This window comes from Anopheles maculipalpis, chromosome 3RL (genome assembly GCF_943734695.1).
Source record: "Anopheles maculipalpis chromosome 3RL, idAnoMacuDA_375_x, whole genome shotgun sequence".
In the NCBI taxonomy this organism is placed as follows: Eukaryota; Metazoa; Arthropoda; class Insecta; order Diptera; family Culicidae; genus Anopheles; species Anopheles maculipalpis.
In genome coordinates this window covers 85,432,024-85,459,898 of record NC_064872.1, presented here as the reverse complement: position 1 = coordinate 85,459,898, position 27,875 = coordinate 85,432,024, and the positions used below count along the sequence as shown (strand labels likewise).

Genomic DNA, 27,875 nt, shown 5'->3' with positions numbered 1-27,875 from the left:
ATCGCTCCACCCCCGGGAAAGAACTGCTCTGCAGGTATGGTGTAGTACCATGTCCACCATCGAGGAGCGTACAGCGTACCTAGACAATCCATACTTCAAAGGACACATCTACGGGAACTTTAACCCGTTCTACGTCACGATCGCCATCTGCACCGTGATCGGTGTGCTAATTATCGCGCTGAACATTGTGTGCGGTTGCTGCTCGAAGCACAAGCAGTACTGGCAGGACAGACACACGGGTAAGCCTAAACAAAGGAGAAAGAGCTTTCAAATTTACCATATATTCTGTAATGTGACGTGTCTTCTTGATGGTTTGCAGGAAATCGGTGGTTAGTGTCATTTTGGTCAGCAACACCGCATAAGCAACCGCCACTCGATTTGACGGAACTGAAGGACGCCAGCCACTTCCAGCCGGTCAATGTAAGTTTGCCCTTTCACGCGCGTTTAAGGTTGAGCACGGCGACAAACCTGCTTCCCTACCAATACTTCCCCCACAAAAGCCAACAAGGCGCACAGGTATCCAATTATGAGCAAGTACAGTAGCGATGCTAGATCATCCCAGCCAAGCGTTCCTTGCAGAACGAACGTTCGCTTCATAAAACCATCGAGCTGACGCACGTACAAAGAGCTCCAGTAGTTGATCAGTCCGGCCTGCTGTACGATCCCAGTGAAGTGTAGCAATTGGTCAACGATCGGGCTGTATTTGAACACCGAAAATCCTTCCAGCTGGCTGCTTACGTGCTGCTCCAGTATGTAGTACCGGACCCGGTAAGCTTGCCTGTTGGTGTACATCAAATTCAGCAATAGGCGTGCATTGTTGCACGACATTAAAATCGCACAGCGACCATTCTGTACGTTCTGGATGTGTTGATCGGGTTCGGACACTGTCAGCGGACGGTACGAGTGAAGCTTCCGGTAGTGCGTGTACGCATCCGGATGGACCACTTCCAGCGGTATGTTCGATCGTAGAAATTCTTCCACCGTCCGCAGATGTGGCTCGTTCAGCGAGTCTATGAACAGCGAATGCAGTTTGGCCCAGTACGCTTCGGTGAAGAAAAACAGCAACACATTGCCGACGATCAGCAACCGGCGTTCGATGATTGGGTGGTGCTGCTGGTGGTTTGTTTTTTGATCCCCAAACAGCACCGTTAGGAGTAGTGAGTTGGGAAAGTGTTTCGGTAACTTCCAGCTCAATACAAGAGCCAATGCTGTAAGGATACCGCACAGGATCCACGTGGAAGGTGAGAAGGGAATAAGCAGAAAGTAGAATAATCCTTTCTTGGAAATTTCCGGCACAACGATACAATCGCCACTGATGCTTCCGAAGGAAATTGGCTTAACCTGTCGCACGCCCATGTAGATCTTTGGGGCCACTTCGTACGCGGTTGCATTTTGCTGTTTTGTGTAGAGGATCAACGCGTTCCTATGCTTAGAAAACGAGGAGAACAGCCAATTGTATACGCCCTTCACACTTTTGTTGCCAACGATAAGGTACGGAAATGCAAATCTCGTCTTCAGCTTCACAGGCTGACGGTCTAGATTTCGGTTTCGATCTTGGGTAAGCAACGCACGATACTGGTCGTTTATATCCGTATCGTACGCATGATCTCTGTAGTCACTCGCGATTGTCTCCAGTTTGCGTTCTCCGCGTCGTAGTACGCAAGCGTTCCGAATGCCTAACGGCGGGAAGGCACGAAACACATTTAATAAGTGACCCAATGATGATGGACTGTGGGGTTCGTTGATGGCTACGATGAAGTGTGCTGCCTGGTTCCAGTTCGTACTCGACGATACTTGCATTAAAATTTTGTGCAGTTGTACACCTAAAACGTTTGGAACGAACAGAACGTACAGCGAACATCGGTGTAGCTGTACGTCCGGATGGATAGCGTTCAGAAACACACGAGGATAGGACGAAAAGCGTTTAAGATAATATTGCTCAACCGCGGTCCAGTAAAGATCGGTGGTCGCGTGTGTGAAGATGCAGAGCTCTTGTCCGGCGATCGGTGCTTCTATTCGCTTTACACTCGTTGTAACGTGCACCAGAGCTTCGATTGCTGCATCCTGAGCGAAGGTTGCTTTCGGCAGAGATACGACTATTAGTAGAAACAACGATATTAGCGTACTCATAGCACAGTACCTTTGTATGCGGATAAAGAACAGGGACTGCAGCTATTTCATGCGGAGAATGTGTTTATTTCCCTGTAATCGATTCAATCATATTTTTGAAGCGTTTAAATTAAATCACAGCAAATGCGTTAGCCATGTTGACATACACGTGCTTAGAGCTGTTGTGACCAATTACATATTTAAAATAATCTGTTTCTTTTAGTATCGCGGAATCTGATTCCATTTTTACTTGCTTTACATAGCAATTCGATTCCTATTTCTCCACCGTTCCCTGCACAAAAGCATAATGGAGCCAGTAAATTCTAGAATAAATACGAAAAACGATATCCCATACCCAACCAGCAGCAAATAGTTCAACGAAACTAAATCCACCAAATGTAACGTTTCGCGCAAGGTACTCGATCGGTACAGTAGCGTGTCCAACTTCTTGATGTACAGCTCATTCCAATAGCTCCAAAGTCCTGCCTGTGCAATATGGCCAACAAATTGGCCCAACCTTAACCCTACCGGGGAGTACTTTGAAATGCTAAATCCATTCATTCGCCAACCGACAAACTCTGGCAAGATGTAGTACCGGACGGGAAATTCTCCCCAGTTACTGTTTATTATTTCATGTACCAGATGATTCGCATTGCCACAGTCGAGCAGGATGGCATGCCGACCTTGGCGAACATTTTCTACGTAGACGTGCTTCTCGCTGACGAGCAAGTTGTGCTGCTGTAGCTCTTCGTACAGCCGTACCTCGCTGTAATCCACCAACTCCAAAACCATCCCGGACGCAACAAATTCCTGGACAGTTTTGAGATGTGGTTCATTTAGCGATTTAATAAACGTCGAGATAAGCATGGTGGAGTAGGCCTCACTGAGGAAAAACATTATTACGATCGCGATAAAAAGCAACCGTCGTTCTGATCGGTTGTATGCATCCGCTGCAGCTTGATCGCCGAACAGAATAGTGAGCGGTATGTTGTTCGGGAATCGTTGGGGCCACTGGTAGTTGAGGGCAAGCATAACTCCAACGAAACAGCAGCACAGGTACCACAGTGGAACATTGAAGGGAGCGAGCAGAAAATGAAATATGCCTTCCTTTGCTTTTTCCGGCACAATAAGACAAGTGCCGGTGAAGCCTCCGATAGCTAGCGGAACGCTTAGCGCGTCGATACTTTTAATTTTCAACAGAACATGATTGTTTGCCGTATCGAATGTTACGCGTGCGTTGATGTGTTTTGCAAAGGCTTCAAAGAAATGATAGTAAACACCACTGATGTTACTGGGCGTAAACATCAGGAACGGGAAAACTAACTTCTTTTCGATCACCAACGGTAGTTGATCAATGTTTTTGTTCCTATCCTTTGCAAGCCTTCCGTACAGCGGCGTTTCAGGGTGGGCCGTTTTTACCGAACCTCTGAAGTCACTAACGACAACCGTTGAAACATTCCCATGCACGTTTAGCACTATATGAGCCATATTGCGCACTCCCATCGTGTAGAACGTTTTAAACACGATCCGAAACACATCCACGCTTTCGATCCAGTTTGTCATGAGGATAAGGTTGGCCGCCGGATTCCAGTTGGTGTTTTGGGACATAGATCTTACGCGTTTGTATACCTCCCGGGCGATTGCGCTCGGTTCGAACAACAGATATATGGAGCATCGGTGAAGCTTGGTCTTTCGTGGCTCGACAGGGAACAGTACGCGTGGGTAGAGCGGGTACTGTAGCAGATAGCTCTGGAGTACATCGTTCCAGTGATGATCGGTTGATGGGGTCGATATGCAGAGCTCCTGTCCGGCAGCAGGAATTTCTATCCGTTCCGATTGGGTTGTAATGTAGTGGAGTGTGTTTAACTCTTCTGTCTCGTAATTGAAGCCGTTGCAGGCTAGTACGATGACGGCTGCAGATAGCAACAGTACTAAAAACATTCTAAAGGCTTGGCTGTACGAGCACTGGAACTTGAAACGATCGACCAAGCAGTGCACGAGCATCTGTTTTGTGTTGCGTGTATTTAATGTAAGATCATTCTGATTGATTCAAATACAATCCTCAGGAGACAATAGTAATTTTATCAATACTTTAATAACAGTTAATTGCAGATGTATCTCTCCTGAGAAAGGATTTCTCGTGAGTGTACTGTAACTGATAATCTTACACTTTGTTGGTGGCTGAGAAATTATAATGCCATGTTCCTGAAAATATGTATATTCTTGGAGCAAGGTTTAGGTCCTAGGAAAATGTTATGAAGTCAATTTCTGTTGACAACAATAATGATGTCAACAGAAATTGATCGTTGAATGAAGAAGGAAGCTATTTTCTCGATCTCAAGCCCAAAAAAGGCTGTGGATTTCTCTTGTAACCTAGCTTTATTGATACCTGAATTCGATATACAAGATATTGAAGTTGATGTCCATTTGTTAAAAAATTCGGAATGATATGAACTAGTTTGAAAGGACCTAGACAATGCTAAAGGCTCTTGCATTGATTTGAACCATCTGGACTTCATTACCTACAGTAACTGGATGACTATAGGTAATGGATGGATGAATGACTCTATTTGAAGCCAAAGATAAAATAATGATTGAATAGTAAATGCAAGCTGATGTCAAAAATATATTTTAACCTTTACATACTTGAAGCGTTTGTTAGGTTATAGATTTCGCATTGATCTTTTCTATGCGTGATTTCGAAATGTCTGGCTACGCTTTTGTCTGTATCGTCGAAAGCATCCATTAACCATTTCGCTAACAAACACGATCGCCGCACTCCCATACCCAACAACCAGCACGTACTGGAGCGAAATCAAATCGTGCAAATTCAGCGTCTCCCGCTGTACCAATCCACGGTTCATGATGGTACGCAACATCTCCACGGTATGGTCCCGCCAGTATTCCCACAGTCCTGCCTGTCCAACGAGCCCGATAAACTGCTGTAACTGCACCACCACGGGACTAAACTTCGACACGGAGAACCCATTCATACGCCAGCCGAGAAACTCGTCCAAAATGTAATACGCCACCCGTAGCTCGCCGTGCCAGTGGCGTGCCTGCAGATGCAGGAATAGTTCCGCATTTCCACACTCTACCATGAACGCATGGCGCCCCTGACGTTGATTCTCGTAGTACTCGCCTTCGTCCACAACGAGCACATGGTGGTGAATCTGTTCGTACGCTGCCACGTCCTCGAAGTGTAGCACACCGATCGGAATGTCGGACGCAGCGAATGCTTGAATCGTGCGAATTCGTGGCTGATTGAGCGATTCAATGAACGTGGATAGGAGCTTGGCTGAGTAAGCTTCGCTAAGGAAAAACATGATCACCACAGCGAGAAAGGTAAGTCGACGTTCCGATTGGGTGTAGGCGGTGTCCTGATCGCCGAAAAGAACCGTCAGCAGTATACTGTTCGGAAAGTGACGTGCCCAGTACCAGTTGAGCAGGAAAGTAGCGGCCAGAAAGCATCCACACAGACACCACAGCGCAGCAGAGAATGGGGAGAGCAAGAAGTAGATCAACCCCTCCTTCGGTCGTTCCGGCACCACCAAACAATTGCCCGTAAAGCTTCCGATCGCGTACGGTTTAGTTAAAAACTCCCGATTGTGGATGGTTGGCACTATCTGCACACTGCCTCGTAGGAATGCAACGCGACACTGATGCTTACGTGCAAACTCGGTGAAGAATTCAAAATATATACCCCGGATTTGGAATCCTTCCTGCACGAAATAGGGATACTCCACTTGGTTCAAAATTTCTACTTTTCTTCCGTGCAACGGCAAGTAGCTATGGTTCTTCAACAAGTTGGGCAAGCCGTCCACCGTCATCACATAGTCCAGGGAACCCTTTCTGTCCGGCATCAGCGTAAAGGTGCGGTTGTGTTCCGGCACACTCATCAGCAGCAATCCATTATTGATGCCCAGCAGGTTAAAGTTTTCGAACTGGTTAAACAGTGCGCTGGACGACGTTTTTACATTAATCATCACCGCGAACCGTGCCGCCTGGTTCCAGTTGCTGTTGGTCGACAGGAACTGAATGCGGAGAAACACTTGACGTGCTTGGGCGTTCGGTTCGAAGATCAAGTACAGCGAACATTGGTGCAGTGCAACCTCGCCCAGCTTCGTGCGGGACAACACGCGTGGTAGCAGCGGAAATAGGTGCAGATAACGCTCGAGAATATCGTTCCAGTAGTGATCGTTGGCGGGTGAAATGCAAAGTTCCTGCCCGGCAGCGGGAAGTTCGGTGGGTTCTGGGTGCGTTGTGAGGTAGGCTAGCGTGTCCAGCGCTGCATCCGCACTCGGTGAACTAACGAGCCCGCAACGGGTGAGAAACAGTACCAGATCGAGGTGTACCATCGCTATCGCACGCGGTGAATGAGTTGGGAAAATTGGAAAAGAATTGCACCGAAAAGCTCTCCCCGCTTGCTGCTGCAGCAGCACTGTAAAACCTCGCGGGACTCATTGCTGGGAAGGGAGCAATAATGGTAATTTGGGCTTACTGTGCGCCGATAGGCGATGGATGTAAATTAGCCACGAGAGGATTGAATCGGAATTTTACTACCATATCAGGTATCAGGGATATTTGTGCTGGGCGAATAATGCTTCCAATCCTACAATTAGGCTCAATTCGCTGCGGGGCAAAAGCGGCTATATTTGATGTTGTCCTAATAATATATTGTATTCATAATTTTTTTTCACCGGCTGTAGGTCCACGCATCGATAGCTGACCATATAGATAGACCATGTAGATTACTAAACAGAGAGAGAGAGAGAGTAAGAGAGATAGAGAGAGAGAGATAGGGATGGAAATTATATCCAGTTTAATTCGCCCTATCGTACCGCGAAATTGAATTGATTGCCGTTGTGTCATCCTCCGGTTGGCCCGTAGCATCGCTTGCGATCCCTTACCACCACATAGCCGCGCGGCCAATAATTGATGGGAAACATTATTTAATTAAAATTCTCATCTTCAGTGCCTGAGGGTTTGCTCGGGCACCGTAGCGACACAGCGATCCCGGCCTGTTGGCTTGGCCACACCACGAAATGGATAGCTTTTTTTTAGTAACGTGCACAATCCTGGTCCATTGGTCCAATTATGGTCGTTTGCCAGCTAGCCTAGTGTCAGCGCACTATCTATGGGACTATCTCTTTTCGCCCATCAATGTGCTTGGCGCACGGTGCAAAACCATGCCATGCCACGAGGAGGTGCGAAAAACCTAGCCAGCGAAAAACCTAAAGCGAAAATCGGAACCGAATCTGTCCAAAAAAGTTGTGCCGGAGGATGCTTTTTAGAGTTCCATTTTCCAGTTAGATTCTGCTAGTACCAAAAAAAGGGGAAATGGTTAAAAAAGAGAGGTTTTTGTGCGGACGTTCTCTAGGATTCAGTGGAATGGATAAATTCTTGCTCGAGATAATAACCCACCATCGTGGTGCACACATCGGCCATAAAGCAGATGCGTAGATAGTGTTATATGCTATCGCACACCTGTACTCACACCGAATGTGGTTAGCAGGCAAAAGATCGATTGGCTTTATAAGTGGCTGGTGATGGTCCTAGGGTCCTCTTTCCTCGTGCCTGTGCTGGTGGTAAATGTCTGGCCTTTGGCAATGAGGGAGAGGCAAGCATTCGTTTTTCCAGACGATATTCAATTATGGCAACACGTTTTCACCTCTGTCCAGCCGCAAGGGGAAACAGGTGATGAACAGGTGTGATTGTACATAGAGTGTAGTATATTTTAAAACTGGAATTTTATAGTTTTTCAAGTTTTTCTATTAAAATAATTACCAAAAAGATATTTTTTATTCCAAATTTTATGCTTTTTCAACGACACTTTTTTCTTGGCTAGAAAGTTGAAGGTTCCACCGTCGAATTATTCTGACGCGATTCAGGTGCTTTGTCCCACTTTCGGTGCAACTCACTGTACCATACCGTCGGGTCAGACAACAGTCGTTTGCCATAAATGGTCGACGTGAAAAAAGCCAGAATTGCAGTTCAAATGAACAACGTACGCACAATCGTATCCTAGTGGCTATGGGCAGAATAATCGACAGTTTGGCCGCATAGCCAATCGATGGACGATGGGGGAGACCAATGCACACCACTGATGGGTAACACATTGACCGAAATTAAAATTAATCCCATACGTCGATGATGGCCGTACGTTATTGAAGAACGGGAACGTTTCCCACCCAAGTTTCACCCAAAACCGCCAACAACATCAACAGCAAGGACACGGTAAAGCGTTCCTGTACAGAAAACTAGCTAAATTGAAATGCATAAAGATGCATAATTGAACGCCAAATATCGTTTACGAGGTCGTTTTAATGGATTGCGAGCAGACTGGACTGGATCAAGTTTTTCCCGCACGGCTCTGCTCGTTTGCCAAGGATCCAATTTTTTTTTTCTCATTGCATTTACCAAAAGACGTCGATAATTCATGCAAGAAAGATTGCTTTTGGTGGATAAGGAAAAGGCGAAGAATGGATGTTATGAGCGCTTAATAATTGATCTTGATGGAAATTTTGTGTCAGAGCTTTTCGCTTCAAATTTTTATCCTTTCTTGTGTTTTAATCTAACGATTGCTTCGTTCTATCCCTCTTCTAGCCCGACGTTGAGCGTCCCGTAGAGTACACCGTCTCGCACCACCGTCCCCAGTACCAGTATCCTCCCGCATCTGTCCGTGGAGCTTCACCCCAGGGCTACCAGCACCGGGAAGAGTACGTGGAGTTGCAGAAGCGTGAAAGCGACATCTAGAAGACTACAGTAAACAAGCACAATGGCTTGGTTAATCGTCTACCCGGCGGTGGCCATGTTGGCCATGTTTATCGTACTGATCATTATGGTGATCTTGCGGTACGGTGCCCAGCTCTGTCGGCTGCGCCACCATGCCCTGCCGGACGATCAGGATATGCGCGATCAGGCGTACGATCAGAAGGTTAGCTACGCCTGACACACCACCACCAGCAGCAGCACGAAGCAAGGAGTCGCCATGGCTGACACCAAAATGCAGAAGACGTCTACAGACGTCCCCCGTAAAAAAGGGACCGCTGCAGACGGACTGCATGTGTAGTTTATATGTCTCTTTTTTGAAACTTTATATCATTCCACGAAACTCGAAACGTCCATTTTTCTTTTACTCAAGAGCAGTAAGAAATGGGGGCACAAATTTTAACACTTCTTTTAAGAGAGAATCGTAGACATTAGACTTTTACTAACATAGAAGGGTAAACGTATTATTGTGCCTGTTTTGTTTAAGACTCGAATCTGATGTAACACATTCCGTCCAAAGGGAAAATGTAGGTTTTTTTAATTTGAAATTTATTTCCCAATTTTATCGAAGCAATAATTTTGTTTTTAATAGTGTTTGTGGTCAGTTTTTTTATTTTCAAAACAAAACATACAAAAAATCTCGTACTAGTTTGTCAATAAAAAAAAGGTTTACAGCAAAGAATAATTTTAACCGGTACAGCAGCAAGTTTTATAGACTTTTTACATTCCGCAACGATGTGTACCGACAAAAGAAGCAATATGATGAAGTAGATTAACAATAAAAAACATCTTTTTTACAACAAAAACCACGTTCGAAATTTGATTTTTTTTAAATCAAACAAATAAATACACCGTCAGGGTTTTTTTTATCAGTAAATATAATTTTTCACATTTTATTTTTCAACGTGTTTTTGTTTTGTTTTTCTTCTTTCTTCAACTCCTCCCGTTTTTTTTTTGTTGTTTTGTTTCACGCTTTCTGCTTTGAGAGGTTCGCGGTTTTTCATACGATCCCGTTTTCCACAGTGCGCTACAATTTTCCTGTCCCTTTTTCTTGATTTTTTCATGTCAAATATAGTTTAACCTTGTCTGAGTGTGTGCTTGTATTGTTTCATCCTTTTTCATATTCAGTGGATGCTTTTTTGTGTTTCTTTTTTTTTTAATCCGCTCTGCTTTTGTTACTTCTCCTTTTTCCTCTTTCTCTCTCTCTCTCTCTCTCTCTCTCTCTCTCTGTATCTGTTTTGTTGGTTCGGTTTAGTTTTTTGTTTGTAATTTTGCTTCTTTTCTTATTCCTCTGTTGCATAAACAATTTTGTTCCAACTTGTACCTACCTTACCTTTAGCAGCAGAGAGTTTTGGGAGATTTCTGAGCTTAGCAAAGGACACACACCGAACAAAAAAACTAAAAAATTACAAGGACGCCCGTCTCGATTGTACCATGTGTTGATTAATTGTTTTGTAATTTTAATGTGTCTGTGTGTTTGCTCCTTCTCTTGGGGAATTTACCTTTTCTTTTCGCTTAAAAACTCAAATAAACAATCAAATATGTGGTTTCAGGTGTGGTTTCTCTAGAAGATCAACAAAATGAGATCAACAAATGAGTTTTGTGGTTCTTGCATTATCACCAGCACACATTATTCTGTTTTATGGGAACTTCGAAAGCTAACAAATAGAATCTACGGCCACATATATTAGATATAACTATTATCAAAGGTATGTATATGTAATACATACAGATACGTTTGTGTGTGTGTAAGTATGCTATGCGCTTATGTTTATGTAAAATAATAATATTATTCCTCATCGCCACCAATTCCTTCAGACTTGAAACATTTTTTAATAGAGAATTTTAGAAAACAGACAGACGAAAATTGGGACGGAAAATAAGAACGAGAAAAATAAAAGATACACAAGCAGGTAGAAATATAAAATTTGTTTCGCTGATATATAAAAACCTAAAATAGTACACACACATGTTTTTCAATTCTTGCTCAATGGTCGTCTGTAAAACCCCGTCATGTTTGCTCTTCACATTCTCCTTACCGAGACCATTTGTTCTGTTACACCTTTTGTGTGTGTCTGTCTTGTATTGTGTGTGTGTGTGGTTTTGTGCATTGTTTCCCTTTTTCCAAGTACTAAAACCCTACTACAACACTAACACCCTGTTTTGCTACAACATTGTTTCTCTCCGTTTTTTTAGTACAAATATATCTCTGGTTGTATTTTTCCTCGTCTCCTCCAGTTTGTGTTTGTAATATTTATTTACAATCATTTTTTATGTTCTCCATTTTCTTCTCCCTTATTCTTTATGCTGCCCGCTTTCCACACACACACACACACACACACTTTTTCTTTATATATATGTGTGTGTATATTTTAAATATTATTTGTCACAATAAAAAGTCTTTGTTTATCTTTCGTCTTTCTTTCTTCTCTTTTTTACTTCAAATAACCAACAAACGATGCACCTGCTGCACTCGTTACTACTTCTCTTGTTTGTTTGCTTACTGTTTTCTTTCTCTTTTGTTTCACCATTCTGTATGGTATTTTTTCTTCACCTTTTTTCCCTTATTTTCTCTCATTTTAGTGGGTTATGTTTGCAATGATAAGAGTATAGTAATAGTATTCATCCTTTTGTTTGTTTTCACCACTTTTTCGTTATCATTCGTTAGTTTCTTCGTGTTTCGTGGTTAACCTGTAACCATGTTCGTCTCGCTTGTATTAACCTTTTTTCGGACAATGGTTTCAACGTATCCTGCATGACTGTAGTACACTTTTACATAAAAATGAGGCAAGTTAGTTAAAATACCAACCATTTGCATGCCCCTTTCTCTGCTTCTTCTGCAATTAAATATTCCCTTTAGCACTGTACTGGAACATAAACGACAATAAAAACGGTAAATAAACAAAGAAAGAAAAACATACACTATGCATAAGCAACAGTCTTTCATGTTGAAATTGTATTATAAAAAAAGTGTGTGTGAGTGTGTATATATTTACAACAGAACGAATAAATTGCAAAAATCAAAAGAGATAAAAAAACACAATCATACGCACCTAAAACCTCAAAACCGAACAGTGGAGGAAATTGGAAGATTCAGAAAGTCAAACACAAACAAAAAGCATGCAAATTAAGTTCTCGTTTCACATCTTTCACATGTTTCATATCTTGTTGTTTTCTTTACTTCTCGCTTTCTTTCTCTTTCTCCTCGTATGTGTGTTACATGCTGCATAGTTGTTGCTTTACTTTCGTAATTTCTTACCTCACTTTCACTTTCTGCTTTCGCTTTAAAACGCTTCCATCGTATCTTAATGCTAGCAGTATGATCAATAACACATCATTATCGGTTTCAATACACATTCTACTACACTACACCCTCTTTTGTATGCTTGTATTTTGTAGCGTTGCTAGCGTCTCTCGAGATCTAATGTAACGGAAAAAAAAATTATGTAAAGACAAAAAAACATATCGGAAAACATACACAATACTATCCCAATACGCGTTACACCATACTACCACTACTAGCCCACACGTTCAACATTCTTCCTTTAATCCATCGAGGAACTTATTTTCCGCCGTTGTTCTCTGTTCTTCACGTGAGCCTACCTACCAGTTAGATTCCGGCTGGACCAAAAATAGGTGACAATATTTTTAATATAAATACTCATCTTCGCAAATATGTAATGGAACAACAAGAAAATTGAAAAAAAGGAGAACAAAAAATACATTGAGCTTTCGTAAAGTTAATGTTTAAACTTGCTTTTCTTGCTCTGAACTTTTTTCTCTGGAACATTAACCAACTCATACGCCACTGTATATGAGCTTGCTGGTTTGCAGTATATATGTATGTTGTATCACACACCTGATAGACTCGCAACACAGAAAAGTCGTTGTTGTACATACATTTTGCTTAATGTGTTTTTGCGGTATTTTTTTCTTGTTTGTTTTCATTCAGTCTATAACTTTTAGGAGCGAGCGCAAAGAGGAAGCTTTACCTAATTTACCCTGCTGTTTCAGTTTTACGTTTCATTCTATGCTGCCTATGCTCACAGATCGACAACGATTGTAAGTGCCAGGATGAAAGGATGACGAAAAGATTAAAGCATTTTCGTGCTGATTCCTCACACACAAACACACTGACAGATGTTTGTTGTCGATCAATGCGTGAAAAATTGAAAACTAAACGGAGATTGATCGGAGAAAAAAGGGAAATAAATACACACGCGTATCTATGCACCATCAACCCAATTGCAAGGGACAAACCGGGTGGAAAATAGGGTGGGAAACAGCAACGGAACAACGGTAGGTTTATCCGGCGCATCGTGGCACCGTGAAGAAGCACGCTGTCTGCAACTACTAGACGGTACCGTCGCTGGCCGCTACCAGCTCGGAAAATGCCTGATCGAGACAGTGCTTCAGCTCAGCATAGGTCACTACTAATACTGATTGTTCGTCACGGGACATAAGTTGAACCTGGAATCGAAAGAAAAAAAATGGTTTGACGTTAAGCGGCTGCAAGGAAAGGTCCTGTTAGGACCGGTTTTGAACGTGCCTTTTCCATCGTGCCAGCATCCAGCTTGTTGAGGCACTGTACGATATGGGACTGATTCAGCCACGGACGCCCATCCTCGGTGACGGTGTGGAAGAGATAATCCCGAAACAGCTTCAGCATATAGCGATCACCCGTTTCGGACCACGTTACGTCCAGATTGAGTCTGCGGAACGGGGGAAAAACGGAAGAAAAGTCATTTTTCTGCTGATTTCTCTTTCCAGGCTTACAAAGCATAAAGCCTTCTTACTCGGGACGTTCGTTGATGCAACCGAGCTTCACGAGGAGCCGATACAGGCGTCCGTTTTCCATCTCTTTCGCTAGCTCATCCTCCTGAATATCACATTGGGCTTGCAGTGCATCGAGCTGCACGTAAAAACGGGCTCCAATCATCGGCATGATCTCCGTCACCGAGCGGCGGGTGCTTGTATTCAGAAGACATCTAGCGAGAGCGAAAGACGATTTAGGGGAGTGTTTAAAGTGGCTTAATTAAACATTAGTTGTAGGTTTCTAACTTACATTAGAATATTTCTAAGATCTGACGAGTAATGGCGAGATACTAGTTCGACGCTGCTTTGTATTTGATCCCGCTGGACCGATTGTAAGGAACGGCAAGCTAATGCTAGTATTAGCTTTCCCAGTGCCAGTAGATCCTCCTGAAAATATGAGATTGAACATTTGATATCAAGATTGTTGCAAAAATTGGAATATTTGGCGATTTAGGCTTTTATCTGTAGTGGCAATTTAAAGAGCGAAAATGTTTTTAAATCCTTCATGTTTTTCTCTACTTCTCTCTTGATTTTAGCAATGACAAGAAATGCATTCGTACCTGCTGTTGATGATCCAACACCGTCAGCTGATTCTGTTGATTGGGATCGAAGGTAAAAATGTCCGATATGCCCACGCAACTGTATCGTATCCGCTTCCCTGTTACAATGATTTTTGTCGGATCCAGTGTCCTACATTTTACGCAAAAAGAAAGCCAAAATGCAAAGAAATTATTATCAATTCATCAATTCACGAGATGATCGCACGATCGTTTTCCCTACCGGCAAGCTAGTCCCGCCTGATGTATCGCACGTAAGCCCGCACTCAGCTGTATGATAATTGACCATATTTCATTTTCTGGCAGGAGGGACGTTGCGGCGGTACGATGTAGAGAACTTTTGTGGCTTTAATAAACAGAAAAAAAATGGAAATAAAGTAAGCAAATAGATGGGAAACCCTGTTTTCCCTAATATGTTAGCTACCTAAAAGGACGAGCTTCGCCGGCAAACGGATCGGTGTATCCGTTCGTTTCCGGAACGGATGCGAAGTACTTGGATAGCAGCGTTTGTGAACCGGGATGATAGTCGTACACTATTACTAAAGCTGAGTGGGAAGAAACCATTCGACGCATTAACTATTTTTGCTCTTCTTTTTGCTCATATCAAAAACACTCACAATTATCACCAAAAGTTTTCGTAGTAAACACTTCACGTAGCTGCACAATGTTTGTGTGTTGAAGTTTTTTCCATTTATCCACCACCTGCATACACTTGGTGGACTGTAGACGGAAACCTGAAGGAGGGAGAGAGGGAGAGGGAGAGAGAGAGAGAGAGAGAGAGAGAGAGAGAGAGTACAATCGGGTTTAATGAACAAAAACTAAAATAACGAACCATGAAGACGCCGCAGGCAGTACTTGACGCCGGTAACGGCGTGCGTTGCCCGGTACGTGGACGACGGTAGTGGAAGCTTCGGATGAAGCGGCAACGACTCGAGCAAACACAGCGAGTGATAGTTTTCCACTTCAAGAGGTATATCTGCAAGAAAAAGGTAGAAATAAATGTTGAAGCTAAGCATAGCACAAAGAAAGGAAAATAAAACTTACCTTGACTGTCGTTTTCGATACTGTTGACGATTTCGTTCCGCGCTAAAATATCATTCCTCAGCTCGTCCTGCATGAAGAACGCAGCCGACACTTGTGCCTTCGATTGCATGTTGATAACGTGCGATGCAGGTCCCGGGTAAACATGTCCTTTGAAGGAGAGCAAACAGAATGAAAAAAAAAAACCCTTTCAGCCAACAACATTTGTAGCTTATTTGCTGAATTTTTGAACGAATCTAGGTTCTTTTTGTGTGCTGAGAGAAGCATTGCGATAAGAAAGGCGAGCTCTTACCTGGATGTGTATAACTTAGATTAATTTGTGAGCTTGCTATGTGGACAAAGGAGTTATCAGTCGTGTTAACTGTACTGCTCGGCGTTAATTGATGGTTGGCTGCCGTTGGGTAAAAGTACGTAGTGCCACCAACATTTTCCTGTGAGGAAGAGATTAAGGGATGGGAAGAGATATAGACCAGACGCAGCAAGGAAACGAAAGAATGGAGGAAATTATACATTAGGACAATAATCTTATACTATACACGTTTTTGATGGATTTAGGGTATTGTGGCAAGGTTGACAAAAATTGGAACCAAAGGTTCAGTGTGCGAGGCTTTTTGTGGAACAGTGTTTCGTGGTTGGTTCTTATCGTTTCCCTTAGAAGCGGTACTTCATATCAAACATTACTTCAAAAAGGAACCCACAAGAGCTACAACAAAGAGAATATTGAACGGGAAAAGCCACAAAAAAGACATAGCGCAAAAGCAAAACACAAAGAGAGAGAGAGAGAGAGAGAGAGTGTGTGTAGTTTACTTGATGAATGTTGGTGGTAATTGGCGGTGGTGAAGGTTGGGGCGTAATACGGGGGGATGTATTAGTACTTTGCGGTGATTCGTTTCGCAGCAAGTTTCGTCCTGCAAAAACAAACGAGAAGAATATGATTTTAGTGATCGTTATTCCTGAGTGAACGAAATGAATGGCGACGACGACGACGAACGTATCGACCCTACCCTTGATCGGTGTGACCGCAAAGGCGGATGTGCTGCTAAGTGCACCGGCCAGTATGTTGCCGGGTACGGGGCCACCACCACTACTGATATTACTAACGCCGCCACCCGGCCCTACATAGCCCCCGTTGCTGACCGCGCTCTTGATCACCGACGGTACGACGGTCGACGGTTGCTGGGACGGTGGTTGGGCGGTGGCCACGACCGTGCCATTGTTGCTGCCGACGGTACCATTGTTGCTGCTAAGTATCGAGTAGGACGAGTAAAAGTTCGGCGACGAGGACGTGCTCAGTCGATTGTTTGGAATGAATTCTGGCGATTGTGGTGTCACCTGAAACGTACGGAGAAAGAGTAACGAGAAAGAACCTTCGCGGGGGGATGTTAATAGACTTGCCTGTGTTTTTTTGAGCGATATTGGAGAATCGAGTGTAATCTTTGAGAGACCCATCGGCAACCCGTACGCGGCAGTCGTGCCATTTTGACGACTCTGTGGAAATGTGAAAGAGAAGAGAAGGGAGGTTAGATATTTCAAACAATGTCTGTATGAATTTGAACCCTTACCATGTACGTTGCCAGTTTACTCTCGGAAGGAACTCCATTCGAGGGTGGAAAGAACATTGGATCCATAGTCTACGAGATCCTAATGGGGCGGGAGAGAAAGACAAAAATGAGATATAAATTGTGATGCAGACGAAGAAATGGTTTTAGCAGATGAAAAAATACAGGGGAGGTTCTAGCCGTTGACTTAAGCTTCTATCTGGAGTTTCTAGGCAAAAATTCGGATATCGACAACTGATCATCTCTGTGTAGATGGATCGTCTAGTCAATGCGGTGTGTTACATGAAAAAATGTCCTGAGAATAATTTCCACAATAGGATGCTTTCAAAATCAAGATTTTCGTTGAATATTTCCAACCAAAATTTCTATAGCCGAATGGTTGATGTGTAATTTCACCTTCTTCTCGGCAATAGCCCCAAGTATGTCTGGTGAAATAATGTGACCCATATGGAGTCTCTTCACGCGCTCTGATTCTGATCCCTGATTCTGATCAAGTGAAGTTTGATCAACTGATCACGTTACAGAATTTGCAATGACATTGTTCTTTTTTTGGCTCTTTTAATGTGACAAAGTGTGGATAAATGACATTCTACCGGTTTGGCGATCTTCTTGCATGTGACGAACACCTAAAATTCCCTTCAGTGCCTATGCCTTTCTTTGTAAAAAAAGAGGAAAATCACTTACTCTTGATCGTTCTATATGATCTCCTTCTTCTTACTTCTTACTCCTTCATGACCAAGCCAAAAAACTCCAAACCTTGATGCCTATTCAGCAGAGACTTAAGCTTGATTGTCCCACAGTTACAAAACCCTAATAAAAAAAAAAACCCAACCAGAGCAGGTGCTGATGATCGCAGCACATCGCAAGCATACGGCAGCAAAAAGGTTGCGAACATGATGCCTGCCGAAAACCCGATAGCATGGAAAAGAGAATGTCGGTCACCGGCTGGCTGGCTGGCTGGTGCTTAAAACGATGATGAGATTTCAGTTCTGCTAGGGCGAGGTTCTGCTAGAGCGAGGTATTTGGATAGGGTGTCTGTGTGCATTGTGACAGAGAATAGCTAAAAAGCTTCCACAAAATCGTTTCCACTGCTGTTTGACAAGCGCCTCACAAGGCTTCTTCCTACGCGGCACAAAACTATTGCCACAGAACTAGCTATAAAACGAAAAATGCTCCTTTTTATGCGTAGGCCACATACAGACGCCAAAGGACGGCCAGATTGAGATGCATCCCACGCCTGTTTTGCATAGCAAATGGATATCGTTTTGAGGCTTGAAAGGATCAATAGTGCGTGCCATATTCGGTGGAATGTTTCGTACAAGGGGACAGGTTTTTTTTTAAGCGTAAACCACAAATGTCCTACAACAATAAACAATGGCAGCACAAACCAGAGAGCAGGTTGATAGTGGGGGCTTTAATTCCCTTAATTGTTAAGAGCAAATCATTAGATGAAGCAAGAGCAATGGAGCTTATTCTCGCGCCCACAAAACACCCGCGCACTGGTTGTACTTTCCACCACTGGGAAAGGGCACAGTGAGGTGTGTAAATGTGTAAAAGCCATGTCTGCTAATGGCTAAATGGTACAATTATTCAGAGAGAGAAAAAATGCAACACTTTGTCATAAAAAAGTACCGTTTAATTAAATATGCACTTTAAGCGCTTTTTAAAGACAGTTAAAATTTTATATGCTAAAGAAAGGGTTTTTATTTCCTGATTTTTTCTTTTTTTTATCCCTTAGAAAGAAGCAAAAGAAAGCAAAGAATTTGTTGTCACACCACCGGTGGCAGCCATTTTTGTTTTCGTTCTCCTTCCGTGCTATTAAATTCAACCCTTCGTCCATGCTCTTATAAAAACACACACACACGCGCGCGCGCTCACAGCCGCTATGTTTTTGATCGTGCCAGCCCTTCATCGTCGTAAAATGTAAACAACAAACAAACGACACGTACGTCTGGGGGAGTGGGGATGGGTGGCAACAGCGAGCGTGACGCATGAGCAGCTGACAGTGCACTGTGGTCAAACGCTGATGGTCATTGTGGTGTAAATTTATATGCGAGAAGAATACTTCTCTTAACGTTAAATTGTTTTCTATCGATATGAAAAGTTGAAATTAAAATTACAAGATGTTTGTGGTGGTAATACTTGAAGCATATCAGTAAGAAATATAAAAAATATGCATAAAACCTTGTGCATTCAATTACGTTCTCTACCCAGTTTGTGCGATCAGCAAGTACAAGAGAGAGAGAGAGAGATTTGAATTTTTTAAGCGGAATGATGGTGGCGTATGAACCTCCCCATGCACCATTAAAAGGAACAGGGGGTTGTGTGTGGTAGGGGGCCACCATGGCGGTGTATACGAAACAAGGTCAATGTACAAAACATACCTGAGTGTGTTTCGTTATAGTTCACTTCTTTGCCCTCTTCTGCTGCTTCTTCTTCCACTTCTTTGTTCGCTCTGGTGTAGAAGAAGCAGATCACCCCCTAAGCGCGATCGAAGGGTGGATGATGAGTTGTGGTTGGAGTTTTGCTCGCGGCCTGCGGGTTGGGGCGGCAGCTTGCTGTGTTCCAGTTCGTCTGGTTCGTCGCACGGGCCCCGACGGTCGCGCAGATGATGGTGGAGGTCGATGGGTGGGAGGGTGCCGTTTTGCCCTCCACTTTTAACACACTCACATAAAAACACAGCACAGCACCGTCTCGTCGTCCTCGTTTGCTGCGCGCGATGCTTTCTCTCACGTTGCGGCGATCGTCTGCCTTCTCATCAACAAACAAGCAAATAATGCTGCGCGCTCCGTGATTTGCCAAACTTTCTTTCTCAGCACTACTACACTGCGGTCGTCCCGTGAGTTTCGTGGCGCCTAAAACCGTTGCCACTGATCGAGCTTCACTGCTTTCACACACAAACACAACAGCACACACGGACATGAAGCAGAAGAAAAGTGAATGAAATAATTAATTAAGGAAAGGTTTGCAAAGCGTAGAAAAGTTAGTACTTCTTGGAGAAAGGATTTGAATTTGGCAACAATAAGTGCCAACCCCGAGGACAAGGTTACATATACACTGTAAATTACTATGGTCTGTATCTCACGCAGTGCGTCGTTTTTTTTTTAACTGTTGCACGCACAATAGAGGCGGTAGAGAGAAAATCGCGATCCTTCTGCATTCGATCGGTTCTTCGGGATGAAAGGATGAGATGCGATGACACTTTCATCCCTCTCACTGAAAAATAAAACCCCAAAACTCGTGTACACACACACACCTCCTCATCTCATGGCATCTTCGTTTAGATCGTTTTTTTCGCTAGTAACACATCACCGACAACACAGCAACAACCATTGTGATGACGCTTTTTCATCATCAACATCATCATAATGAGACGTTGGTGGCATTGGGAGAGAACGAGAGAAATCATAACATTCTCATTTACCCATTCCGTTCACTGCACTTTTCATTCCACACACACACACGTGCACATATTGTACCACGAAGAAAACAATATACATGGGGCGGATGGTGTTGTGGGTGAAAATTTCGCTTCAATTACACCCATCAATCCGCTTTTCTGCTTGTATTCCGGTGTCAAAAAAAGAAAAAATGCTTATTTGGAATTGTTCCGAGTGTCATGGCCGCCTGCCGAGAGAGAGAAAAGGGTGAATTTTGGTTTTACAGTGCGTACCGATAATGGGTTACAGGTGGCACTGCCTAAGGAAGCAATCAAGAGCGACTCTTCCTTTTGCGTTGGTTGTTGGAAAGGGAAGAGTGGGGGGCGGATGGGTAGCTAGCTGAGGGGAGAGGGAGCTCTGGGGAGGGGTGTTGTAAACAACACGTCCGAGATAGGGGGACGCCTTCTGCTCGTGTGTTCTGTGAGATAAGGGGATGGACAAAAACAACATAGCCAGCGGTGAACACGTTAGTAGGAAAAAACGAAGAAATTAAAGAAAACACACGGCGGTATTCTCCCCTCCAGTGGTTGATGTGTGTGTGTGTGCGGGGAGGTTTCTTTTTTCCCTTGTTCTCTTTTCGTAGAGTAGAGCCAATTTTGAAACGCAATTTTCTCTACATCAAACAATCGCATTAGCACAGCCGAAACACCAATCAATTCACCCGGCCATAAAACAGTCCTCAATTAGCAGTACAAAGGGGGGTGAGTTTGACGCACAATCTCGCTGCGTGCGTGTGTGTGAAGGTGTTAAGGAAAAATGCAACAATCGTTTCCCACTGTGACTCGTTGTTTCGTTTTCCGCGTTCGTGGAGAGTGTTTACATACTAGAACTTTCCCATCTCACACACTGGCTGCTGCTGTTGCTGCTGTCGCGGCGTACGGAAACAAAACTCGCGCTACCCACACACGCACAGTAGCGCACTCCAAAATGAACACATACGCAACACTAGACACACGCCAATGTGTGAAGAGAAGGGGGCTGTTTTGAGGCGGTTGCTGTGCGATTTGCTTCACTTCCAAAAGGACATTCGATCACAATGTGTTTCCGGTTCTAGTTTTCACAGAGCAATTTCACCCCTCAACGGAGGGTTCCACCAGGCACGACCACCAACATCCGGAAACGTCACGTACACCGTCAGCAGCTTTGGGAGTCTTCGTCGGCCATGTACGGGACCTCCTGTTTGGAATGTGCTGCTGTCCTCCATCGAGTTGTGTGTTTTTCCATCGCAAGTAAACGAGAGAAGGGAAAAGAAAAACAAATCACCTTTTTTTTTCCACACCCCACAGCAAGCAGGCTGTGACGGTGTTGCTTTGTTTTTTTTCCCCAATACGGATGTGTTTTCGCACACATGCAAGCAGAGAAAAGAATGCTACGCAATTTACAACGAAAACATCTCTGAAAGTGAAGAAACGTGCGAACGTCTATGCTGGAAAAAAGGTGACGGGAAAACCCCACACTCACACACACAAACGCGCGAGCACCCGCGATTCACGAGAGACCTCCTGCGGTCGCAAACGCGTTGTTGCTTAGCATGTGTGCCGTTTTTTTTTTGGTTGCTTTTCGCTTCTACGCCACTGTATTTTGTGCGTCGTTGTTAGTTTGTGTTTGAAGAACGTGCGTTTTATGAGTGCGTCCTCCCATCGTCCTCCTTTCCGTTGTGTGCCCTTGTAGTACAACAAAACATACAAACACACACGCACGCACATACACTTCCTTCACCGTTAGCCACAAACGACGCTCGAGAGCAGCAACAACATGGCAAACAACAAAACCACTTTGACCCGAAAAACACGCAGCGCAAGGACACATTCATGCAAACTACACACACACACACATACGCACGCACGTACAAAGCTCGTTATTCACGTCCCTTTCCCTTTTTGCTTGTGGGCCCTTGCCCAAGCAATTGGTAAAGTGTGGAAATCGAATCTCCAGCAAGCGTTGTACTTGATCGTTATGGATCACCCGGCACTGAAACACGGACGATTACGACGATGCTCACCATTTTTCGATTCGTGCAGCAGCGGAGTGTTGGTATTTTGTCTGCACGCACAAAATAATACGTCTTGTGTTTGGCAAAACGCACCGTCGTTTCGTTTTGGTGTGACTGTCAGTTTCGCGTGCGAGCCGGTTGTCCCGCTCGGGCAGGTGGATTCGGTATTGCCAGCTCGCTCAGCTGCGTTATGTTGGGAGAGAAAATGCTCGCTATGCTCTCTTGCAAAAGTTTGATGTTTCCCGTGCGTTTATGCTATATATCCGGTGGTGTTCGTTTGACTTTTTGAACTGAGAAAAGGTATCGCTGTCATGGCGTTTATGTTTTTAAATTTGAATTCGGCAGATTCAACAAATGCGATGTGATCATTACTATGTAACTTTCCGTTTTTTTAGACATTCGATGCATTCGAACGGCTTTACATGCAAAGCAATGATTTATTTAAAAAAAATCCTAGGTGAAATGTGATATGCTGCTAAAGCTTCGGTATAAAACAGTTAACTCATTTGCTTGTTTGTTTTTTATACGTTTTTTTGTCTTTATTTGGAAATGGTTTATTATAAATTAAAAAATCTGGACATCATTCGTCACAAGTTTTTTGTTCTTTTCTTTCTTCCATTGTTTACGTGTGTTTTGTTTGTTGTTGCTTGTTTTCATTTCATGCTAATGATGGAACAGCCAGTTTGCAATATTCTAGATGTTTGAATTACATGTTAAGTTTTGTTTGTTTGTTTTGTTTTTGAACTGCTGCTGCCACTGCAATGCTACAGTTTTGGTAGTTTTATTCCCATTTGTAATTGATTATACGGAAGCGTCTACAAAGTGTAAATGTGTCGCTTTGGATTTGGTTTTGCATTTGTTGTTAATTTGTTCTTTTTTGTGTTTTTGCCTTCATTGCTACCCTTGTACATAGTTTCCCTTAGTTTGTTCTATTTGCGCTCTTATTACTGCCAACGCTCAACCAACCAAGCAACGATACCTAGAAGTACAAGAATCTACTGCATTTGCGCCTGCTTGTGTAAGAAAATGAATGTTAATTGTATTTTAATTGAAATGTTATCGAAAAAAGTGTGAAACAAAAAAAAACAGAAATGAAATGAAATTTATGTTAAAACCTGTAACTTAGAAGAAGAAAGTTAGGTTAAAAATAAAATAATGAAAAAAAAAAACAAGAATACCGTTTAAAAATTAAAATGAAATGACAAATATCAAACATAAAATGTCTAGCTAACAATAACAAGAAATAAACAACTGAACAGTGTGTACAAAATGAAGCATCTGTTGATTGCATTAGCACTAAGTTTAGCCGCACTACTACTGAAATATTTTGTTTACAAGTATCAATAGCCAATCAGATTAAATTTCGACTATGTAGCGTCATCCATTGAGATTGTGTTTTTCTTAATAAAGTCGACCTAATTACGTTCATCCACGAATGGAAAAAAAAACTCTTCCCTAGCCACCGATCTGAGCTGAGCAATTCTATTAACCGGCTAATTTATATATGTACTAAACGTGAACGGAGTTATCACGACCAAATTTCTCTGTGTCTGTCCATGTGGATGTGTGTTGTCTGTGTGTGTGTGTGTGTCTGTTAGTGAACACTAGTCTACTAGACCTGAAGCAGAGTATATCGGAATACATATCGCAAGAGCCTAATGCCACCCACGAACGTGACAGAATTGTTACGAAAAATCCACACAACCACACAACTGTTCGATCGCGGGGAATCGCCTCGCCCTAGACTAATCGTCAATTGGAACGGTTACCCATTTACTACGGACAAGCAAACGGCAACACGTTGGCCACCCAAGCTGTATCGGCCCTAGTAACGGTTACATTTCACGACAAAATTTTATAAGTGAGAAGATGGTTCTGATTTGTTTAAAACGACGGTTTCGTAAGGTGTGTAGTAGCATAGTGTTTTGATTTTCGAACGTCAGATTATATGTTTGAGACCAGGTTGTGTAACATGTTAAGCGGCTTAAAATACGCCCTCCGCACGCTTAGCTTATTGCTTAAAACGGATCCAACAATCAGGGCTCGTCGGTTCATCCTCGTCTTTATCTGCCTGCTAACGATGGTACAAGGATGGTACAGGACAGGTGTTGCTTAAAATAGTGTTCTTCATTTCGTCCCATCGGTAGCAAAGATCCTTTAAAACACGCACCTCCCGTCTTGTGTCGCGTAAGTTGCTTTGGTTTCGTTGAGCGAGTTTTTTCTTTGCGCCTTGCGAAAGAGTAATGTGTCTGTGTCATGTCCGGTTTTGGGAGTGGCAGTATCTTTACCATTCAACAACCTGATTTTGGATCTCACCGGGAGATCGCGGAGCATTCGGAGTAATTTCTTATGTTTCCGCTCTAGTATAACAACGCGCTTGCGTACGTTGCGTAGCTTTAGATTGAGCTAGAGAACCACTGACAAGCACTAAGTTTTTGTCGGTATATAGTGGTCGGTTCAATGCTTGAGTGTAGTGCGAGTGCATGCGTTATTATTACGGAAATAGGAGTAACATGGTGTTTCCTTCTGGCGAACCGGATCCCTTTTGCTTAATTGTGTGTTTTGTGTGTATAGGCCTTGTGGAAACATATATGCCAAAACCATGACAGTACAGACTGGTTAATGGGTGGGTGAGGAGGGTGAAAAAGGGGAGGGAAAAGATTTGCATTCGTCTACTTGCAGTACTGTTTTCCATAATCTCCAAAAAAGAAAAACATGATCAAACATCGACTAAGTAGAAGAGGGATAGTAATAATTGTGATCGCGGTGGTTGTAGTCATAGTAGTAGTAGTAGTAGTAGTAGTAGTAATAGTAGTAGTAGTGGTAGGCTGGCTAGTAAACGCATGGAAGGACGCATTCAATCCAACTTCTTGACCTTTTCGTATTTTTTTTCTTCTATTCCCACATCCCATCAGAGTTCTAAACTGTTGCTTACAAACAAGTGTTAAAGGAATGCTTGAACAATTTGCTAAAGGAAAGTTCCCTGTTTTTTTTTTGCTTTACTTTACTTTAGACGAGTCACACTCGCTTAACGCTGTGACACTAAGCGATCCGAACGTATCTTATTTCATACTTATAGTTGACATATTCGTTTAGTACTACCGTTCTGCCTCTAAGCTTAGCAGCGTTTACAACAATGGCGGAACCTTTTTAACCTGCTTTTTTCTTCTTCTTTTTAGCAATCTGCCGCAACATTCTGGTGTTCTGGTTGTTTTGTTTTGTTTTTGTTTCACTTATCTTCCGCTTCCTCGTATCATCGCCATTTCTGTTCTCTACGGTATGAACAAACCTTCTTTATTTTCTTCTTTTTGTACGAAACGTTAACGAACTTACGATTAAATAATGTGTAGCCTACGGTTTAATTTCTATTACAATGGTTGCCCTTGCCCAAGGATGTCTACAGTCGGGTTAGCGGAAACGGAAAGCTCTGGTTAAACCGGGGGCTAAAAATTCGTTGTTACACCTATGTGTGTGATAGTTTTGTCTGTGTAACGATGCGTCTAGTAAGTAGTAACGAAATTAATATACTTTTTATCCAAAACTGCTCCTTAAAGCAACCAATAGCGAGGATAAGAACGAGATAACATATTTAATAAATTGTACCCTTTTTAGCTTTAACTGATCCATAGCTAGTTGAATCTGAAGAATAAAGTTAGAAAAAAGCACAGAAAACGAAAATCTACACCCGGTGCTAACTTATGTCCTATGTACAAACTCACGATCGGCTCGGTCCACTAGCAGTGTGAATAACAATCGTATCCTATCCCGCTAATCCTACTTTCCCCAACTGTCTCTTCTGAAGAGAGTTCCATTGCGGATGTTTCCGACACATTTGTGGACACTTTGGGAAGGATTTTATTGCTGGCGATGGCAATAACAACAACGAAAAAAAAAAACATAAACCCTTCACAGCGATAATGTTGCGATGGCATGCTCTAACGTGTGATCTGCGCTAACGATGAGATCTTTATCCTTTAGAACATAGTTTGCATTCGACTGCAAGAAGTAATCATACACTCACCACTACGTACGTATGAAGCAACGTCACTCACGCTTAGCTCGGTCCTAACTGCCGCCATTTTGTCTAGAACAAAACAAACGCTTTACACCGCATGCACTATATGCTTTACACTCTACTCATCAGCTAAGTCAAAACGGTTAAGTAACACGGCACGCTCAGACTCGCCGAGTCCGCTGCCCCGAAATGTCTAACGTCTGTTGCCGTAATATCCCGGCAGTTGAAGAATTTTCAAGTTGGGTTTTTCTACACACACGTTGGTTTTAATCTCACTCGTTTAAAAATCTAGAAAATATAACACACGCACATTAATGTCGGCATCGATTTTACACATTTTGCTGCAGCTTTTGCGGGGTTCCCTCTTTGCTGGTTTTTTTTTACCTTCTTTTTATCTTATTTCTGCAAGCGTGCTTCGTTTAGCGGCTATTTATGTTTGCTTTGTTATCTCTTTTCGTGTGATCTCTTGCTGGTTTACTAAACTACTAGAGCATTCCCATTTATTGCCTTCTCCTTTCTTTTTATTTTGGCATGTTTGCAAGAGTGTTCTGTGTTTTCATCTTAAATGTATCGCGCTTTGCGCTATTTTTTCATGTATTCGGTATTTTCCCTTGTATGTTGTTATTAATTTGTTTACTTCCCTCCGTTGCATCCTGCCTTCTGATACCTTAAAGAAATATGTATCAATATGGTGTGAGCCCTGAAATTGTGTGTGAATTGTATGTATGTTTTGGTTTGCCTTCAACCTCAACAATACCACTAGCCGATCCTTAAGAAGCCGGCCATTAGGGCAAGATTTACTCGATTAAGAAACCAAAAAAACCGTCTGCCTGTCTCACTCAAAGGTTAGTTACTTGATTTTTGTGATTTTCTCCACCTGTCCAGTGAAGAAAATGCTCAAACATTTAACGTTAGTTTAGCTTTTGCGCTTAAACAGTCTACCGTATCGAGACAAGATTGATTGTTCACAGTTTTGTCAATTCTAGCGTCCCCCCGGGTTTGGGTTTTCTTCTTCTTCTTCTTCTTCGCCTGGTAATTACCCACAGCCCACAGTTTGTAGCAATGTAATTGAAGTTTGTGGTTGGCTGTAGCATGTTCTACACAAGCAACGTACAAAAAGGGTCGGAAAGGGTGCACTAGGGAGCGAAACTAGCACAGCTAATCAGCACACGCAGATCGATTCAAATCGGTGTAATGTGTGTGTGTGTGTGAGTGCAGTAGCTATAGTAGCTGTTTTAGTGTACCTTTGCCCCCCTTGTCTACTCGCGTCCCCTAAGAGCTGTATGCATTTTTAAAGAACTTTCTCCTCTATCGCCTAGATGAAGTAGTAAAACGGGGTAACTGGGTAAACACGCACGGTTTTATATGTTGTATATAGAAGAGAGTACGGTATGAGCTGGTTGTATAATGTAAGATACAATATGTCACTGTGCCGTAAATTAGCTTCTCAAATGTTTGTCCGTTTGCGGCGCATCTTAATAGTAGCTTAGCAGTCGTAGACATGCGATGGGTGTTTTGCTTTGTTTGCCTAACTTTCTCCTCTAATTTTAATCTCCTTCACAAGCTCGGCCTTTG

The 27,875-nt window shown here is 42.9% G+C and overlaps 3 protein-coding genes across 3 annotated transcripts in view; 2 read left to right on the top strand and 1 right to left on the bottom strand.

The window, feature by feature from the left end:
- Window positions 1–9,068, top strand: part of LOC126563457 (uncharacterized) — a 420,587-nt gene extending 411,519 nt beyond the window's left edge. Inside the window, exon 2 of the mRNA XM_050220102.1 lies at window positions 8,876–9,068. Within this exon, the coding sequence (XP_050076059.1) occupies window positions 8,888–9,061 (174 nt within the window). The 5' untranslated portion in view covers window positions 8,876–8,887 and the 3' untranslated portion in view covers window positions 9,062–9,068. The remainder of the gene's footprint in view (window positions 1–8,875) is intronic.
- Window positions 48–8,865, top strand: LOC126563227 (uncharacterized). The gene is made up of 3 exons (XM_050219856.1): window positions 48–239; window positions 320–420; window positions 8,716–8,865. The coding sequence occupies exons 1-3, from the start codon at window positions 50–52 to the stop codon at window positions 8,863–8,865; spliced, it is 441 nt and encodes a 146-aa protein (XP_050075813.1). The 5' UTR covers window positions 48–49.
- Window positions 9,069–13,226: 4,158 nt separating the features above from the next.
- On the bottom strand, window positions 13,227–16,938 carry LOC126561747 (PAN2-PAN3 deadenylation complex subunit PAN3). The gene is made up of 15 exons (XM_050218056.1): window positions 16,856–16,938; window positions 16,689–16,781; window positions 16,298–16,625; window positions 16,101–16,201; window positions 15,586–15,724; window positions 15,297–15,443; window positions 15,085–15,228; window positions 14,870–14,986; window positions 14,677–14,797; window positions 14,476–14,598; window positions 14,256–14,385; window positions 13,946–14,082; window positions 13,677–13,868; window positions 13,430–13,592; window positions 13,227–13,350 (listed from the first exon to the last, which is right to left on the bottom strand). The coding sequence occupies exons 1-15, from the start codon at window positions 16,919–16,921 to the stop codon at window positions 13,234–13,236; spliced, it is 2,118 nt and encodes a 705-aa protein (XP_050074013.1). The 5' UTR covers window positions 16,922–16,938; the 3' UTR covers window positions 13,227–13,233.
- Between the last annotated feature and the right edge of the window lie 10,937 nt (window positions 16,939–27,875).